General features: G+C 41.5%; 1 protein-coding gene across 6 annotated transcripts in view; it reads left to right on the forward strand.

The window, feature by feature from the left end:
• Positions 1-20719, forward strand: part of apbb2b (amyloid beta (A4) precursor protein-binding, family B, member 2b) — a 38211-nt gene that overhangs the window by 9778 nt on the left and 7714 nt on the right. For 2 of the 6 annotated variants that reach the window (XM_072463783.1, XM_072463782.1), the window contains exons 2-12: positions 7784-7884; positions 7988-8163; positions 8408-9493; positions 14974-15218; positions 15300-15431; positions 16031-16102; positions 16665-16715; positions 17380-17465; positions 18028-18085; positions 19817-19963; positions 20348-20475. In XM_072463783.1, coding sequence (XP_072319884.1) covers positions 8428-9493; positions 14974-15218; positions 15300-15431; positions 16031-16102; positions 16665-16715; positions 17380-17465; positions 18028-18085; positions 19817-19963; positions 20348-20475 — 1985 coding nt within the window. In that variant the 5' untranslated portion in view covers positions 7784-7884; positions 7988-8163; positions 8408-8427. Of the gene's footprint in view, positions 1-7783; positions 7885-7987; positions 8164-8407; positions 9494-14973; positions 15219-15299; positions 15432-16030; positions 16103-16664; positions 16716-17379; positions 17466-18027; positions 18086-19816; positions 19964-20347; positions 20476-20719 lie in introns of those variants that run through there. The other 4 variants (XM_072463785.1, XM_072463784.1, XM_072463787.1 and 1 more) reach the window with 3 other exon arrangements.

Here is a 20719-nt window from a genome sequence, read left to right on the forward strand (position 1 = left end):
ATGATAGTGGAAAAATACATATAAAATACATAAAAATATATAGATCAAATAAATAAAATAATGGGCATATTACTTTTTCCTCCTCTTGAGTTAAAAGCCAGTGCAAAACAGTTTTTAAAAATAGATTTGAAATGGCAGAAGTGGCTGAGAGGGAGATAATTCCAGAGTTTGGGAGCTGCTCGGACCTTGGGCAGTCAGGCGTAGGTCAGAGGACATTAATGTTCTGGCTGGGGTGTGCAAAGACAGCATTTCAGCTAAATAAGGTGGTGCCAAACCTACATAGATTTAAAAACAAGCAGCAAAATGTTAATGTAAATTCTAAAAACAACATGCAGCCCGTGCAATAAAGCCACAACTGGAGTGATGTGCTTGTGGAAGTAGCCGTGCCGCCGCATTTTGTTCTACTGGTTTTAGGGCTGCAGTCGACTAAAGGAGGACTAAAAGGAGACGTGGTGCTGGCAAAAGCTTTCAAACTTATTTACTCCCTCCAGGATTTGACCATGTATCTGTTCGGATCACACAACTGCAAACATACAGAAAACCACTTGTAAACAATGTATTTATTTGTAAAGAATCCGATTAATCTCAAGATGCCTCACTACAGGCTTTCACCATTTACTGTTGTGAACATAAATCCTTTAAAATCCTCCCAAATAATTAGTCGACATAAAACGTTTGGTCAACCAAGACACCATCGACCGATTAATTGACCAAACAACTCGAGGTCTACAGCTCGTAACTGGTAAAAATATTAGGGATATAGGGATTTCCTCAAAAAATAATCTTTGCATTTTTAGCTTGAAGTAATGTCTAATTGTTCTTTGTGTTTCAATGTATGAAGACGGCCGTGAATAAATGGGAACGTTGAATCACGCCTGTGGTGAAATGACGTCACTTCCTGTTGTGCTCTTAACATTCAGTCGGATGTGATTTGAGGCCGAACCACAAAACCACTTGAGTAGTTGACCGTGTCGGTATCGTTATTGCTCATGCATAACTTTCACAACACGCAGCCTGGTTCAAAGCCCATTTGAATACTTTGGGAAATTCAAAGGTTAACAAACTCCAAAAAACAGCAACGGTCAACTGCCTGTAACACCAATTTCTAAAATCAAAATATCGTCCGTAAAACGGCGCAGACGAGGAAGTGCTCTGTAAGAAATATATGAGTGGTTGCAGTGCTGTCTCCATGCGTCTTCCTTTTGGCAGTGCGCAGGGCATTCCTTTTCTGGTAAGTCACTCTCTCCCTTTGCTTATTCTGAGGTATGGTGCGTTTTACGTCGGCGAGCTTTAAGCATGCCTAATTTTCAAAGTGTATAGATTCGTTCTTGACAAAACTATCCGACGTGAGATGTGATAGTGACACAAAAGTCTGTCGCTTCTCCTGTAACGTCAGACAGCAGTGCCATGTTGAACCCCCGACACACAAACGCACACTTAGCTCACAGCCATTTATGTCTAGACTTCCGAGTCCTTGCGGATGTCCTGTCACTTCTTCGCTATAGATAGAAGACCTGTCCTCCGGCGTCTGCCCTCGCTCGGCTACAGCCTCCAGTGCTGCTGCGTGTTCTTTGGTAGAGGAAAAGAGTATTCACCTTGTTAAATTGCACCTACAGCGGTGTATTTTGTAAGAAAGTGAAATGTAAAGAAATCACATCTGAATAATAAAGGAGCTATGACATTATCGACACTCAAAAGACAGTAGCTCAGTTGGTAGAGCAGGTGGTGGTGTGATCCCAGCTCACTCAGATGAGTACAGTCAGCGTGTCCTTGGGCAAGACATTAAACTCTCCTCTGCAATTTGTATGAATGTGTGTGTGAATGGGTGAGTCAAAAAAATTATAATCTTATCTCTTAAGTTGCATTTTCAGTTATTTATCCAGGGCTGTTAAAACCCAGTGAAAAGGACTTGTATCTAGAGAAGTCAAAATATTGGAAATTAGGTAATAGTCAATACCAAGACTGGAAACTAGATACAGTACTCATATCGCTGCAAAAACATAACATAAACATGATCAAATGTGCTATTATTTTGTGCCTTGTCTTATGTTTCGATTATCATTGTAGTTTCAAAATTGGTTTTGAGTATCAAGGGTATTCCTTAGTTTTGAAATCAAGTTTGAAATGTTAGTATTGTGACATCACTAGTACTAAAGATACAATAAGATCATCTTGTAGACCCTTTGAGTCAAAATTCCTCAGCGATACGAAATTTCAAGTAAATACCTTTTGCTTTTCCTAACTACTGCATTTTCCGCACTATAAGGCAAACTGGATTATAAGGCGCACTCTCAATGAATGGTCTATTTTTGATCATTGTTCATATATAAGGCACACTTATAAGGCGCATTAAGCGAAACAAAACGTGTACCACACAAAATCGCTTCGAGGTCAGTCAGCACAACCAGAGTTAATCCATATATAAAGCGCACTGGATTATAAGGCGCACTGTCGTTTTTTGAGAAAATTAAAGGCTTTTAAGTGCGCCTTATAGTGGGGAAAATACGTTACTTGGTTGTTTCAGCTGTTTCTTTATTTCAGTTTAAATGCTGTTGAGTTCCGTACATGGTCATATTATGTTAGGCATGCTTTTGGTCTGGTGATTGAGGGTCTTTTTGACTGGCCTGGTGCACCACAATGTGTTGGTAGATACAGAGTTCTCTGTTTTAGATGAAATAACCACATGTGATTAGTATGCGCTTTACACATAACTGAAATAGCCATAATGGATTCCTTTATGTGTGCGGGATTAGGCTTGGCTGGCACAACTCTTCTTTACAAGCGGACCACCAACTAAGAAAATCAACTCAAGTTAATTACAACAATATTGGGCAGATGGCCAGCTTTGACATTTTCACACGACAGTTTGCTACGAAATGCGCGTCTAGGTTGTCGCGTTGTTTTTCTCCAGCTTTGCTCCTGGCTCCGCTTGCCACCATCGGGTCCAGGAAAGAACTGCGGTCTTGGCAATGTGCTGTTCCACGCTGTATCAAAAAAAAATAAAAAAAGGGTGTCCCTCCTCTTTGTGAGTTTAGTCCCGTGTTAGCGATGGTCCCTCCTTCACCGACGATGTCCCCTCACCCACAGGAAGAGAACAGCGGGCGGAGGAAAAGGGGGAGAGAGACGGGATATGTGGGAATGTGGGTGGGAGCAACGTCATTCCCAAGTTTCACAAAAAGCAGGAAATGATGGTCAGTGTGTTGTTGAACTCATTTTCATCAGTGTCACTTTGCAGTCCTGTAAACGGCTACAATGATTTGGGTAAAAATAAGACCATTTTCTTTATTTCGATTGGTCTCGGCAAACCACAGATTTCTTTTGTGGTATTCAACTTTTGTGTTTTACTGTATTAACATTGTTTCGCCCATAGCACATTTCATGGGTCAAAGACTTGTGTACACATCCGCACACAATTGTTCATCATTAACCTCAAGAGCTGTCTGTTTGCCTGACCACTTATAACCTCCCATGGCCCCCAGTCGCGTTGACCCACCCACCCTAAACACAAAACATGCCTAAAATTCTTTGGCACACCCTCCCTACCATGTATTTCTTTTGTGGTCGTATCCTTTCTCCTCTTGCCTTATTTCTCGCGGTCTGCAGAAAACCACCGCAGCACAAAACCATCCCTTTTGGCCTGGCTCAGTGTCGTGTGTACGTTCACATTTCCTCACAGAGAAACTTAAAGAATGTGTATAAATCTATAGCTCCATGTGGAATTATAGTGGCGCTATTTCTGTCCGTCCTTCGCACTGTGCTGCTGCTTCTACAAGGACAATGTATGATCATGGGAACGCGCACATGGCATTCTTTCGTTCTCTGCTTTCTGAATGTTTGTCTTAATGCTAGATTAATAGTTTAGGCTGCAGTCTTGGGCCTACTGATACTGTCGCAACCATTTCCCATTGTTGACAGAGCTAATATACACACATTTATGCAGAAAATACCAAATAAAACTGTTGTGCTATTTATATTTTTCCTCCTTCAGACTAAACAGGCTAGCTTTAAGTTTGCGTTCGGATATATAGTTAGAGTCCTTGCAGTTATGGCCTTGTTTGAAGATACTTATTGTTTGGCTTCCTGTTTTCTTGTTTCATGTTTGAGCAAACACAAACACAGCCTGGCCGACTGTATAACGTGAGCTACAGCCTGGCCCAGCCGTCCACCATCTGCTAACCGTGAGAGGCTTCTTTATCTGTTGATATTGACTCTGCCGTTACGTTTAACCCATGCATAATATACAACGCTACTTGTATAATTTGATGTGTCAGGTGCAACAAAAGTATGAAAGTATTGTCATCAGTGTTTGTCCACCATGGTCAATTGCAATGCTAAATGCACACAATGCTTTCTAAAATATTATTATTATTATTATTATTATTATTATTATTATTTATTTATTTTCCACCTTTAAAGGTGCTGTAGCCACTTATTACTATTTTAAAACGTGAAACATTAAACTACTTACCTAATGCATTGTACATTTTCAGAGCGATGAGTTTATAAGGGCTTTTTACAACTCCCAGGCTTTAAACGGTAAAGCTAACGAACATTAGCATGCTTGTTTGTTTTACCGTAACGACTAAACTTCCTGCTTCCCGGAGAATAAACCCTTTACAATTAGATGCAGAGAAAGCACTGCTGTCTCATTCTCACTTGAATAGATGCTTTTACGATATGTCTGAACTGGGGCAAAACAGACTTTACTTTATTGCATGCAAAAATCAGGTACAAGCCCTTTAAATAAAATAGTTTACTTTTTTCCTCAGTGATCTGTAGGCTTACTGTCTTGCAGTATTTTGCTTACACTATATGAATATATATTTGTCAAGAAAAAGTGTGTTTTTTACGTTTTAACCACAAAAGCACTTCCACTTCACAAGTGGCAGCACTTGAAGGCAGCAAAACTCCTATACCTTCTAGAGACTACACTAAATCCTTTAGGGTGGGCTGTGTGCACAAAAACGCTCCCGCCTTCTTTATTATGGACTGTTCCAGATTTCCATATCCAGAGGAAAACTTTACTACACTTTACTACACTTTTAGCATAGTGATACGTATATATATATATATATATATATTTGTAGTTAAAATAGTCTGAAGAGCCGTCGACCTGGGACAACAGTAGCATACTTGATTGCACTGATCTTGAGTTTTAGCTGGATCATTTTGCTGCAATATGTTAAGCGGCGGGCCTCCTCTGCAGCCAATGACAATAAAGCCAAGAAGAATCTGGGAAGTGTGCCCGTCATTGTGCAGCTGGCTAACACTTTAACATCCATATCCAGAAGTCTGAAAAAATATCCAGTCTGTTGCATTCTCATGCTTAAAACCACAACCATCCATTTTGTATTCTGTTGACATTAACTGCACCAATTTTGCCCTGTGTTTTTATTTTTGCTAACAGACGGAGCTTCTCGTGCTCACAGGAGGGGGGCACAGGCGTAAATCAGGGTTGTGGAGAAAAACGTCTGGTTTTATGAGAGTTTACAGACCTCGCACACATTTTAACGAGAAAGGAAAGCAATTGTTGAGTAGACAAAGAAATAAGAGCGAGACAGCTAGTGCGAGTAGGGAAATAAATTGAGGGACGGCAATAGGGGGAGTTTTAGAGAAACCAGGATCAGCAAGGGACTGGAATGACGAAAAACCTTGAGAAAGAAACACAGGAAGAAGCAGGGCATATCAAAATGTTTGGCAGGACTCCACTTGGCCTGTGGATTTTAAAGCAATCTGGCTTGGCCTCGCTCGGACTGTTTGTACAGGGAACATTGCAGACATGTAAAAAGAAACATGGAGAAAAGTGCAGGGTTTGCAGCTGTCGCATTCCCAGCCAAAGCTTTCCCACCTCCATTCCTATCCCACAGCCCCCCAAATACCACTCTTACACTTGTACTATGACACGTATAACAGCAAAGCATTGTGGGTCGGGGTGAGAGGTCGGTGTCGTGCTGCGACACATCCCAGATCTCATTACGTTGAACCCTGTTGGTGGCTGAATGCATACGTTCACAGCCAAGTCCATGGGTGAGACGTACTATATTTACTTCATACGTGTTTGAAAGTGGCTGTTTATGTGTCTTACAGTGCCACGGCTGCCCTGCCCAAGTGATGGGCCTTGTAATTATGCCTCACCCCCTGCAGCACCCATCCAGCCATGTAGTCCCAGGCAGCCGCCAGCATCACTGTCACTGCATCCGCAATCAGACCAGAACCAGATGTGAAGTTTTGATAGAAAGTCACCATTTTTGGAGACATCCGTATGTAGAAATGAAATGCCTTGCTACTCATGTGTAATTAAGGTTTTTGGAGGTTTAGGTCTATACTAAGTCTTACTTTATTCTTGAGCATACATTCTTAACTTTTAACTATTTTGAAGTGTTGATATGTATGAGATGCTTTACTCTGCTGCACTTAAAACAAATCAGTTTTGGTCGTGTCATGGGACAGGCAGGCAGAAGAGTGTGAAATGTTGATGCCAGTTAAGCATCCAGTCCCTTGTGGGTTTATAGACCTCACATTGAACCTAAGGCAGGGCCAGAGGTGAGCTGAAAACTGACTCATTCTTTTGTGTGTATAGTCATACTTACAAATAGTTTCTCACACACTCACTCGTGTTTCATGGAATGCAAGCTTGTTGCAGCAGGGTCCAAACATGACTACCGCCTAGTAATTTCACCTAAAATGCAACATTTAAACTTAAAAAAAATAATTTTACAGCTTTGTTTGTGACACAATCTAGTGCCTCTGACTTTATTGCTTTGTTGATTTTGTTGTTTTGTTGTTTGTGTCTCATTGTGTAGTCGTACTCTTCCTGACATGCCATTAGACAGCTCTGATTCATCTCAGTTTCCTGGTTTGAAGTTACACTATATACTTTTTCCAGATGGTTTACACCTGTCACACCTGTCGGGAAAAAGATATTTCACTATTCCACCTGAAAACTCATACAATTAGGGCCCGACTGGGTTTCCGATACGATACCATTATAAAAGTAGGTTGGTTGATTATAGCTGATATATTTAGTAATTTGGAATAAGTATCGGGTTTATTAAGGCAACTTTTATTGTAATACTGCCTCTTAACAGTGAATTTTATTGGCTGAAATTTGTCTGCACGGCATTCGTTTTGTTAGACTTAAACTAATGAAGTGAATTCATGAGCCTGTGGTGGGCTTAATATCGGCCAAACGATATATCGATCATCCCTAAATACAATACCAATCAAATTCACAATACTACTACCTATGGATGATATACTGTATATCTATAATATTTAAGTCAGTGAGTAATTTATTACATTGGCCAAATGATTTTATTTTATTTCATTTTTTTGACTGTACAGCAACTCCTTACTAGTGCTTTGGTTGTTGTTTTATAAGAATGTTATTACTCTGTTTTCTTTGGTGGCAAGGACTCACCTCAGCTTTTTACTACATCCTGCAGAAACTCAGATCAGAGTGTTTTTGTGTTGCATGTTCTGATTGTTGAAAAGCACGATAGGGGAGTTTACAAGTCTCCCGCGGCATCATGTTTATGATGGTTCCAGTCAGCACAGGGTTGGCACGACTGCAGTGGAATATAGGGCTTTCTACAAAATGAGCTTGTGGTCCGCACACACACATGTACTGAGCTACACACATTGTGTATCAAAGATTGATAGTGTCTCTGAATTATAGATGTGTCTTTATTATTTGTCCCACTGGTGCCCTGCAGACCTCTTGCTCCTTTTCACCCTCTCTCACTTGATCATTAATCCTATTTTATGTTTGTTTCTCCTGCAGGACACAGCTGCCTCACAGAAGACTTTGAATGCAGAGAGAGACACTATCAGCCAGCATGGACCCAGTCCATCCTGGAGTATCCCACCACCCTTAATCATTTGGTGAGCACACACAAACATGGATAGATTTTATATGAAAAGACCAACACTATAGGATGCATCATGTTGCTGCAAATTTATTTTTCTGTGATTTATGTGTCCATAGTAACCCCCAGTATTTGGTTCCACTTGAATTAAGTCTCCAGGGCAAACCTTGAGATTCTTGAAATTCTTCAGGGTGATAATTTCTTGACATGTTCCCTTTGTGGTGTTCAAATGTGCAGCTGAGCCTGTGATCTGTGAACCGTGTCCAGCACCGGTTTCAGGCTGACCTCCTGTCAGGTACAGCTCACATGCCTGCACACAAGACATAACACATGCTGCTTTTGCATGCACTGTTGAGTGAAGGGCCACATGCTAACTTTTCAAACGTCAAAACACTTTTAGTGAAGCTCTAGAAGGCGTAGTTTTCTTGACACAAATAAGGAGATGGTTGATTGTGGCTATTCAAAAACAAAGCATATTCAAAATGTATGAGTTTGTATATTTCCTCTCTTTAGATGCATAATGTGATTTCCATTTCCAGCTGGTAATTCTTCCTGTGCCATGATGATGTCAGTGGATGTGACCAATCGTAACGGGCCGGCTGCCACGCCCCCCACCTCACTCAGCCTCCGCTCCTCCCACAACCAGCTCCTCAGCAGCGACGTCAACAACCAGGGTTCATCCACACCCCCAAAATGTCGCAAAAAGTACGCACTCACCAGCATCCAAGCCGCCATGGGTCTGGGCGAAGTGGCGACGTCGTCTTCACCCTCTTCGCCTCTTTCGTCACCTCCGCAGTTGTTAACCCCTAATAACCCAAAACTCGCCAAGAACGGGGTCAACCAACTTCGAAAAGCCGGCCAGGACCACAATAAAAACACTGAGCCGCAAGAACTTGAGAGCGACTCCGAGACTGTAGAGCCTGATATTAATGTCAACACTAAAGAGGATGACGCGCACGCTCTCACCAATAATGATAGAGAAGATGATGACATTACCCTTGCCGTGGCAGATCCGCTCGGCAATGCAGGTGAACCAGAGCCCAAAACAGAATCCGACATTGACTGCAAATTTACCACAAGTGCAGAGCGAAAAATGAATGGCAACACAGCAGATCTGGGCTGTGATTTAAACATTGAAAGAGAGGAGAGCGATGACATCAGCATTCTGTCCGAGAAGGAGATCATGTCAAAGGTTCGGATCGAGGAAGACGGGGATGAGCTGCTAGTGGAGGAGGAGCTGCAGCAGCAGGAGGAGGAGGAGGAGATGGTGGAGAAAAAGCCCTTACTGATAACAGCAGAGTCGCCTGTAAAGAACAACAAAGTTTCTTCAGGCCTGGAACTCATGAGTGACCTTTGCTCTAACCTTAAGCTTCTCAAGTCGGGGAAGGACCCTCCTGTGCCTCCTCCTCCCTCGACTCCGAAACAGGCCAGTCCAGAGGAAGCGCCCCTGCTCTCGGTCCCCTCGTGCACCTCCTCGTCGTCCTCCTCCCCGGAGACCAAAAAGGACAGAAGGACCGGAGCGAAAACGGACTGTGCTCTGAACCGCATCCAAAACCTCAACCCCAGTGACGAAGAGTTGAGCTGGACCACACTTTCCCAGGAGAGCAACTCCCCTGAAGAGACAGGTACACACACACACACACACACACACACACATATACACACATACATACATACATACATACATACATACATACATACATACATACATACATACATACTACTACTACTACTACTACTACTACTACTACTACAGACCCTTCCACGAGGGATGTGCTTAAAACAGCTGCACTAACAGTCACATCAGTTTAATGGGACAGCAAATAAAAACTGACAGCGCAGACACATGATCGTTTTTTTTTCCATGTTCGTCACATTTGCTAGAGTAAAAACGATCAATATCTAACTTCAATCTCCATTTTTTTTTTTTTAAGTTCACTTGTTACTGTAGGATTTGTGGCGCTTGGTGAACCTAAACATACATTTCATTGTCAAACTGCTACATTTTTGGTGCATTCATGTCATGCATAATGTTAGATTTAATAATTGTTTATTACAAGGTTGTTAGCATATATGTTGTTAATCTACTCGAAACACCTCTACATGTAATAATAATAATAATAACTTTTATTTATATAGCGCTTTTCAGTGACCCAAAGACGCTGAACATAATAAAAAAAAGGGGGGGGTATTTACAGACAGGGGGGGCAACACGTACAGAACACATTAATATACAGATAAAATGAACAAGACAGAAGAAGTAGAGAGAAAAAGATGGGGATGTAACAGGGGGTAGAAGTGTAGGCAATGGGGTAGAGGAGGCTAGGGGTAGGGGAGGTCATAGGCTTGGGTGAAGAGGTATGTTTTTAGGCGGGATTTGAATGTTGTGAGTGAGGGAGAGTGGCGGACAGGTTGGGGGAGGGAGTTCCAGAGTCGGGGTGCTGTTCGGGAGAATGCTCTGTCGCCAAAAGTTTTGAGTCGGGATGTTGGTGCAGTCAGGGTGAGAGAGGAGGAGGATCGGAGAGCTCGGGTGGGGCGGTGGGGGATGAGGAGGTCAGACAGGTAGGGGGGGGCAAGGTGGTGAAGAGCTTTGAAGGTGAGGAGGAGTATTTTAAAGTTTATGCGCTGCTTGATGGGGAGCCAGTGGAGAGAGCGGAGAACGGGAGTGATGTGATCACGGGACCGGGTGTGGGTGAGGAGGCGGGCAGCGGAGTTTTGGACCATTTGGAGTCTATGGAGGGAATGGGAGGAGATGCCAGTGAGGAGGGAGTTGCAGTAGTCAAGGCGGGAGGAGATGAAGGCATGGATGAGGGATTCAGCAGCGGGGAGGGTGAGGCAGTGTCGGATTTTGGCGATGCGGCGGAGGTGGAAGTATGAGGTCTTGACAATGTGGCTGACATGGGGAGTGAAGGAGAGGGTGGGGTCCATGATGACACCGAGATTGCGTACCAGGGTAGAGGGGGTGATGGTCGAGGTGTCGATGCTGAGTGAAAAGGGACCAGTTTTATTGAGAGTGGATTTGGTGCCATGTGGTAATGTTTTCTAACGAATCTCTGATGTTATTCTTGTGTGGTCGGATGGTTGTCGGTCGCCAAAACACCCCTGGATTTTGGATTAGTTTGTGATGGAGGCTAACGCTAACTCCCCCATTAAAATTGCATTGACATATAGATGACATGTCTGGCATTAACTGTGTAACTGACGCTTGGGCCCTCGTTTAGTGTTTACGGTACGGTTGCCAGGTAAATGTTGTGGAATTACTCTATGTATGCCACATCTGTTGCTCAAGTCCAGCCAGGAAGTAAAATGATAAACTTAATAAAAATGGTCAAACTAGCAAAAAATAGGTAAGATTTTCTGCTAAATCTTAAAATGTTGTTGTGAAATGTAAGTCCTAATATGCACTTTAAGTTGTGAAGACATTGTAACAACTGTATGGCCAGTAAATTATTAACAGTTCAGTAGCAATTGTTTTCCTCCCGTGTTGTCTGCTTAGATTTTTATTACACTTTTTATGGCTGTTCATTAACATTTCTTAACTCTTGTGACTTGTTAGGGGTTTTTTGTGGTTGTTTTTTTTTTGGGAGTCCACTTTTTGCAAATTTTTATGCTTAAATTAGCATCATTTCTACTGTTTTAGAGATGCTTATTTGAAATTGTGCTGTCCATATTTATGTCCATGCCCTTTTACCCCACTTTTCTGACTTTTCTGACTTTTCTTAAACTTTTTGCTTAAATCTTTTAAACCCCCTTTATCCGTTGTCCCTCACTCTCACAACACACTGTCATTCATACATTTGGAGTGTATTTGTATTTTGGAGTGTCCTGGAGGTATATACTGTCCTGGTCTGGGTGTAAGTGTGTGGGGGGACACGGGGCAGTGGGGGTATGTGTGTGTGTATGCATCTAATGATGTCTCTTGGAGGGCTGGTCAAATACGGCTCAGCTTTTTGAAAATAAAGACACACCTAAATATGCGTATTCTCTCAAATTCACACTCAAACCCCTCAACACATCACACCCCTTTTTCAAATCGAGTATATTTTGTAAAAGCTGAGTGGATTAATAGCTTTAAGCACATTTAAAGTTTGATGAGTAATTTATGAATACATATTTTTTATTTATTTATTTAGATGTAATGTAAAAGAGGACAATTTACAATACTATAGTTGACATTGTGTGTATGTACAGGATAGATTAATTCCCATATACATTAATTAACAAGCACCATTAATTTACTCCAAGGATTGTATAATTAAAAGTTTATATTGTAGTTACATTCTTGTTATCCACTGTAAAACTTCTCAGTAGAAATGTCTTGAGTCATCACTTGTCTTGCTTGTTGCTTACCACAGCACATCTGCTTAAATCATTGTATTTCTTTGTCAGCGTTATGTAAAAATCCTGTTGCTGTTTCTTAATTGGGCCTTTTAAAAGCCTGGGCCATGTTTTATATTGTGTAAAGCAGGAGACTTCTGTTTCATCAGAAGAATAGCCTTCACTGCAGACACAAACGTCAAAGATATGGATGATCCAGTCACATTTTCAAAGCGATGCATGTCTGCTCCTGTAATGCCTCTTTGAAAGACATCTTCTGACTCACTTTCTGTTTCATTCTTAGAGCATCTGTGCATCTCATTTATCTGCTACTGTGACATTAGCATTCCATTAGAGCATTTCTACCATCAGCAGTGTGGTCTGAAAGGAGTGACTCTTCCTTCCACTACCAATGACTGATACGATTGTAGTTATGATTTAAGTTGGATAGTTGAATGTATCTGCTTAACTTGACATTAAATGTTCTGTTGAAACAAACAACTCTTTCCTCTTTAGGAAGGCTCCTCCCAATGGGCTGGACTTACCACAGAATAGTATAAATATCGGAGTTCTCGACCTAAATTCTTTTATTGACAATGACTCTTGGATGAGAGTCGAAACGTCTATTTTTTCTAACTGAGTCCAGATGACTACAACTGAAGCTTTTTCTACTTGACATTAAATGGTTTGTTAGACATAAAGGAATTGAAATGTTGGCAGTGCAGAGACCACAGAACTTTATTTGTCAACAACGTTGCTCCTGTGCAAAGTTGGCCCAATCTGGAACTAAAGCACCCTGAAGCATGCAGATGGCACTGTACTGCCCCGTTACTGGTTCTGTAACATTATGCTTTTCATCTCGCTCATGCTGACATGCTTCTTGGGGAAGTGACGAAGTGTTGTTGTTTTGTCAGGCGTGTGTCAGATTCCTCTGCAGATGTTCTGGTTTAGCAGCCTAGTATCATGCTACTTTCACACGTAGGAGCCATATTACACACATGCCTATGCACATGTGTGACAGGTCATTTAACCGGGGGCCTGTTTCTTCTAGCAGCTTTTTAATAACATACTCCAGATGGAGTTTGTTACTTTTTGTCAATCATTATCAATGCTACGTTCTCCTTTTCTGAGTACAATATTGAATGTAAGACGATACAGACAACCGCAGGAGCATGAAAGGGGTATATGTTGACAGTTTGATTTATTTCAATGAACACAAGAAGAAAGTAAATATGCATGTATCCAAAACACAGAACGCCTTAAGCACAGTTAAATAATTATGTTTCTTATTTAATTTTTAAAGTTAGTGGGAAGCAGAAAACTGATAAGAAAATGTGTGCCACAGCCATCTTGAGTTCTATTGAGTCAAGGAACAGATAATATTTGTTATTAGACTGCAGCTGCAGAGGATACATAACCTCACTAGCCCCTTCTTCTGCTGTCTTTTGCTAGACCATCATTTTTGGCATGTTAGGATGAGTTGAGTTCCTCAGCTTCTTGCATGCCATGTTTTTTTTTGTTCAACACTTTCTCCTTTCATCTCATCCCATTCTTGTGGTTTCTCCCTGTCATCCTGTGATCTCACCCCTCCTCTCTGTCTGGGGCTCTGTCACATCTTCTGTGCATGAAGCAGCTAGTAAACTATGCTGGGGAAGGACTACATGCTGGCCATAGTAATGGTCAATTATGAGGGTAGGTGCAAGACAGAGTTTGAGAGCGTCAAATTATCTTGACCTCTAAAATTATGTTTTTTCTATTACCTTTTACGACGGCTGCATCGGTATTTATGCATCTAGCTTTTTGACATGTTTGTCTGTCTCTCTCTTCCCCTTAAGTCCCCTTGCTTCTGCTTGGAGGTACATGCTAACACAAGCTATCTAAGCTAAGTGCTACATAGCTCTGATAGTTAGTATGCTACTGAGTAGCCTCAGCCTTTTATTTCAGTTAAACAGTATTATCATTTGTATTGCAGAAGGGAATGCTAATTTGTGCTTACAAAACTGCCAGGAGGCTAAATCGCCTCTCCGCGTCTCTCTGTCCCACTCCTCTACTTCCTCGGTTTAATCCACATCCAGTGGTCTATTTATGTCACGCATACACTCATTCATTCAGGCTCCATCTTTCCTTTTGCTCACTGCACACAGACACATTTAGGTTCTTGGTTGTAGTTAAAATGGATTTGACCTATTTTTTTGACCATAAGAGACAACATTTCCCACAAGGCACTGCTTTGCGTCATCTCATTACAGGTCAGTTTTAGAGTTGTGCTTGTGTCAGTTGGTCATGTGAGACTTTTGGTCAGTCTTTGGTCAGTGTTTTGTTTATGTTCATTTGCAGGTTTCCTCTTATCCTCTTATAACTTATCTTTGTGTGTGATTCGATCTTGTTTTGGCCTGACTCAGTCATCATGATGAGATATGGGCTGCTGTCGGAGCCATGTTTCATTGGACTGGTCAGCAGTTTGAGAAGTATTTGTGCAGTTGCAGGCGTGCACACAAACACTGTGAGATACACATCTTCAACGTTTAACCAGTCCATACAGCTTAAATCACCTTTATGAGGTGCTACACCTATTGCAAGATCTGCTTTAGTGAATTATGCATCTAATGCAATCCCACAGTCAAGGGACGATCCTGTCACTAAATCTTTTTGACTCACTCCGCACCACACATTGAGTTTCAATTCAGAAAAATGTTCATGCCAAAGCCAAACCGTCTAGTTATTACTGCAAGTAGTATTGTAATGTTGTGTTTTACTGTTCTAATCACAAAATCATGTTTTGCCTTAGATATTTGGAATGATCAGTTGCTCCAGACCGACCCCGACCTGCCTCCTGGATGGAAGAAGATCAGAGACATGGCTGGAATCTACTATTGGCATATTCCCACTGGCACCACCCAGTGGGCGAGGCCTGCCACCCACCCTGCACCCCCCAGTCAGACGGACACAATGATCCAGGCTGACCACACAGAGTCCACACCACGGAAACTGTCCCTCGGCTCACTCAGCCCTTCCCCGCCTCCTGACCTGGAGGTGAGAAACGGCAGAGCTAACTCACACTCATGTTCTACACTGGCTGTGGACTGACTCAGGTTGTCATTTGTGTTTCCGCAGTCGTGCCAGGCAGATGTATTCTACAGAGCCTCCACTCGATCCAGCAGCACCACCTCTGATAGTTCAGTCGAGCCGCTCTCCAGTCACGAGTCCGTACTGCCCACATGTGGATTTGTCAACAGCTGTTATTTTGTATGTATACAAATACAAACCTTCACTCGAACAATGACTGAAGTAATGAACTTCTTTGTACAGTATATAATACAAAATAATTACAAACAGACAGAAATAACACCTACCTAACTGACCAATGATATGTATTGAAGCAAGATTTTTACTGGTGTAACACATTTTTTCTGCTAATTTAGCTTGGCACATTTTTTGTTTTGTCTCTCAAAGGTTATTATTGCAATATTGTTATCAGAAAATGCAAGTGTGCTTGTCTTGTTCTGAAGCAGATGTAACAGAAAGTTCTTTGAGGCCCATGTTTAGGGCAATAGAGAATTGCCGGAGCGCTCAAGTAAATCAACCAGTCAATCATGCCCACTGATAGAAACAGGAGAACAGCACACTGGCAGCAAGAGCACAGCGGAGATAAAGTATTGATCCTCACAAAATGGACTGATGCTGACAGATGGATGTGCCAGAGACTCTCCTGGCTCATCCAAGCATCCACGCTGCACTGGATTGTGGCTAGAGTCAAGATGTCAAACTGAGACTGATGCTGTTTATGACTTGCCTCAAGATCAATGTTAAAACTATCATCTAATTTATATTTTCTTTGAATTTAGCCTCGGTCCACGTCTCTTCAGGGAATGCCAGATCAAGAGATATGTTCTGAGCAAAAAAACGAAGACGATAAGGTGAGATTTTCTTTCCTCTGTTTATTTATTTATTCGTTGTTTTTTAAAAGGGACAGAGAGCATTGCCACAATTAAAATCATAACTGATTCCATGTCCATTGGCCATCTAGCCAAGGGCTGATTTGCAGACCTGGTCCATTTTGATTTCTATAGACGTGGCATAAATGTCACTGTATGCATTTTATGCATTCGAATCAAGAACTTTACCGACTGTCAGTGCAGTGGCTGTATTTGTGTTGAACTATTCAAGTCAGTCGGATTTTGCACAAACACAATAGAATAGTAATTAGACATTACGATGTGGACGTCAATAACTTGGTGAATTTTACACATTTTTAACTAATGTAAAATCAGAATGATCAAAAGACTTGAATATTGAATAAAGACTTTATAACATTGTCATTTTAAACTTTATTAGTTTGTTCTTTTGCTCCTCGTTGATGACACATGGAGTGAGGCAGTGCGCTAACTGCCCTGTTTTTGTCTTTTTTTCTTGACCCCTCCACCCTCGGCCCCTCACTCTGTATGAATATCTATGTGCATTTTTTAACATTGTATGTAGAAACCGCTGTGGAGTGAATTTGGCGGAAAGATTGATAGTGAGGTGTGGAAGGCAAGTATAATGCATTATCCACAATAAATCCTGTTCTTTGTCTAACGTCACCTTTTTGACTATGTACATTTATGCGATATTTAACACATGCAGTGCCAAAGTGAATGCATGTGTGGCTGATGCGTTAACTTAATGTAGCTTCACCGATCACAGCTTTTAATCGTGGCTGTTTTTATTAAAATATTCCTCTGTTAATTGGCTATAGCTTTGCAGGTAACTGGCTTCTCCTTTCTGATTTGTTCTACTTCTACAAAGATATTTAACTCCCTGCTATTGTGTTGTTAGTACATCGCGCTGTCAGTTTTGTCTTCTGGATGCAGCATGCCCCATCACATTTAATACACTGACGCTCCATCCAGCGAGGGCACACCGCCTACACTTGGATGCATGCTAGCACACACTGTATGGGGTCTCAGTGTTCATGCTTTGTCACTTTGAAGCCTCTGTTTCACAAGTTGTGTGGCCTGATCCAAACCAGACAGTATTGCAACAGGTCAGGAGTTAATGCAAACACACTTATTTTGTTATTTATACTAGTTTTGTACAGTTTTGGAATGTCTGCAATTCCTTAGTAGCATCTGTGAAGGAGGCTTTAATTTGGACATTCTGTGATAAAACATGGTCAGCTTTCTTAATGACTCACTGATATTTCTCTCGGGTGTAGGACCTGCAAGCAGCGACAGTGAACCCTGACCCCAGCCTGAAGGAGTTTGAGGGTGCAACACTTCGCTACGCTTCCCTGAAGCTAAGGTGAGAAAGGCTTCTTAAACTACAAAAGAAGATCTCTTGATAGAGGGCGTCCCTTTGATATAGAGGGAAGTTATTTGGGAGAGCCAAATTAGATTATTGAGCTTATTTATTATACTTAAAATGACAAAATAACATCCGGTCTAGCGTGATCTTCCAAAGATGCGTATAAAGTTATATTTATGCCCTTTTCTGATTCATTTTATTGTCCAGTCAGACATTTACGAGCACATTAAGCACATTTACGGTAGATCCTCTGTTTTGTCAATATTACCCACCCACTTTGAGACCGTTACCATTTGATCCTTTACTCTTGATACTCGGCACAATAATCTGTTAGAATCAGGCCGAGCAGGAAGTTGTGAGGTGAGGTCAGGAAATGGCCACACGTTTCCACAGTTAGCATGAAGACCATCTATAGTCTTGTTAAACTTCCACACAGTACGGCGGCCGTGTTAACGAAACAGCGAAAAGCTACAAAGCTGGCAACAGCACACAGCTGGTCTGTTACTGCATCCTGTTTCCCAAAGTCATCTGTCTTTTTTATGTGCTTCGTTTTCCCCAGGAACCGTCCACCAGCAGAAGAGGATTCCAGCAGTGTGAAGAGAGATTCAGAAGTAAAAGTAAGAAAGCGTAAAATGTATTAAAATGATTGGTTCCTAGTTGTATTATGTAGTAGCAGCATGGACAAAATAATATAGCAATTGTAATGTAACACAAGCTGTGCAAATAACGGCAAAATATTTGAAATTCATTTGGAAAAACAATACAGCAAAAGTAGATTTCTGCCGTAGTACTTCAAATCCATCACTAGGGCTCCACTCAAAACAACAATTCATTTAAAAGAAATGTAGTGTACCAGGCTGTATCAGCAAGGGAAGGTGCAAATGTAGCAGATTCAAGTCTCAAAACAATAAATTGTACTTTGCTGCCCCCAGGTGGAGAGTTTTATAGGAAGGAAAAAATATGTCTCAAGTCATTGTCTAACCAAACCTCTGCAAAGATAATACTGATGTTAACAATGTGTTGCTGGAATAGAAAGTGGATGAGGGATATTATTGAATGTTTTACAGACTTTCCTCTTGCATTTGGTTGTATCTAGGGTCCAAATGACATCCAAACAAATGAAAAAAGATTGATTGTCTACAGTGTATGCCACTTTGGATAGATCCAGGGTAAATTAAGACTTGAGTGCTTTTTGCTGAAGTGCGACGGATTTAGGTGTCTTGTGTCAGCTGATCTCTCTGTTTGGTCGGCGGGAACCTCACAAACCTTAGCAACAGTGTCATTGTGATGAATACCAAACACACACACACACCTCCAGGGCAGCGGCATACTGCAGTATCAAAATTGGCCCGGCTCCCTCTTTCCTACTCAAGGAATTATCATTAGCAACAATTCTGCCATTTTTTTCGATGGGTCTGGACAGCACAGCCACAATTAATCTTTGCAGAATATAGTTTAGGCCTGTCACAACTATTAAATGCTTACAACATACTGTATGGCACAGAATAACGTCAGTCAAGCTGTGGTCAAGTCACATTTAGACCTAAAGTCTTTATGACAGGTTAGATTTAACACAATTTTCACAATTTCAGATTTCACTCAACATTTTGTCTATTTGTCCCCAGTTTGACCATTTTTATAAAGTCAATAATTGTACTTGCTGGTTGGGTAGCAAATATGACATAGGTAGAAGTAATTCCACAACCGTTACCTAGCAACCATACTGAAAACAAGAGCCAAAATCCATATAAATTACCGGTACAAAATAGTTATGATTTGACGAACAATAATACATTATATATCACCTGTATTTTGTTGAATGATGTTTTAAACTGTCAGAAAAGTGTATCAGTTAAGCGTATTGTTTTCAATGGCACGTCGCACATTGATGACATCACAGAGGGATTCTGTTTTAGAACTCCAGCTCTACTTCCTGTCATTTTTATTTTTCAAAATTTCTTCACAAACTGCAACTTAACGGAAGTAAAACTATGATAAGTATTTACCACAGGTGCTATATCATGAAACTTAGTCATAATTACAAAAACAGGAGAACCTGTCATAAAAACTTTAAATTAAAGCCATCATTTAAAAACTGTTTGTTTTGTAGCAGCTACACGCGGTAGGCAGTATAAGGACTTTAGAGCTTTAACTAATCAAGTCCAAGTTTGAGTCCTCAGCCCACTAGTCTGAGTTTTCTTGCCTGATCCTCAATTTGAGTCACGTCCAGAAAGTGACTTAGAGAACGAGTTACAAGTGCATGTCCGGGACTCGAGTATTACATCGCTGAATTGTAGAGTCCTCAAAATACTGTTGATGTGATAGTTGTGTTGTGTGTTCTCTTTCAGTGTTTCGCAGTGCGTTCTTTGGGCTGGGTGGAGATGGCAGAGGAGGATTTGGCTCCTGGGAAGAGCAGTGTGGCTGTCAACAACTGCATCAGACAGCTGTCCTACTGCAAAAATGACATTCGGGACACTGTCGGCATCTGGGGAGAGGTGAGGAGGAGATTGGACACTAATGAGAGAGTGGGTCTTTCGCCACTCTCAAATGAAAACCCAAACAAACTCAAAAAACAACCGAGATAAAGGGGAAATGAAAAATTGTGAGTGATGTCTAGATGAGAAAAGAGAAGGGAAAATAGAATTCAAAAGTGGAGACGTGTTACTGTAAACTTTTCAGAGCTTGAGTTTAATAAGAAGTGACAGGGCAGAGGCAGCAAGTTCACTCGTCCCTAAATAACCTCTCATACCCCAGTTACTCCTTTTCAGACTGATGATTTATTCAGAGACAGCCTGAAAATGTTGAGACACAGAAATGTTTTTTGTGTGTGTGTGTGTGTGTGAGTTTTGAAGAATTGCTCTGCGTTTTTATGTCCCCAGGGGAAGGACATGTACCTGGTGCTGGAGAACAATATGTTGAACCTGGTCGACCCCATGGATCGCAGTGTGCTTCACTCCCAGCCAATTGCAAGCATTCGCGTCTGGGGCGTAGGTCGGGACAATGGAAGGTCAGTTTTTGCAGAAACGGTTATAACGGTTATGTTGGATCCACTGTCTTATGTGTCAGGTTTGAACCAAACAAAAATGATAGTTTTCAGTTCTTTTTGTATTATTGGCACGCTGCATGAGGCTTCTGTTAAAGGTAAAAGGTATCATTGGAAGGTAGCAGACAGGTGGCGGGCTGACAGAGTGGAGCGCGGTTAATGATTGATGATTGTGGGGGTTGCTAATGAAAGATTAACTCATGTGCGC

The sequence above is a fragment of the Eucyclogobius newberryi genome, unplaced genomic scaffold, assembly GCF_026437365.1.
Source record: "Eucyclogobius newberryi isolate DKJ021-1_F unplaced genomic scaffold, fEucNew1.0.hap1 SCAF_4, whole genome shotgun sequence".
NCBI lineage: Eukaryota > Metazoa > Chordata > Actinopteri > Gobiiformes > Gobiidae > Eucyclogobius > Eucyclogobius newberryi.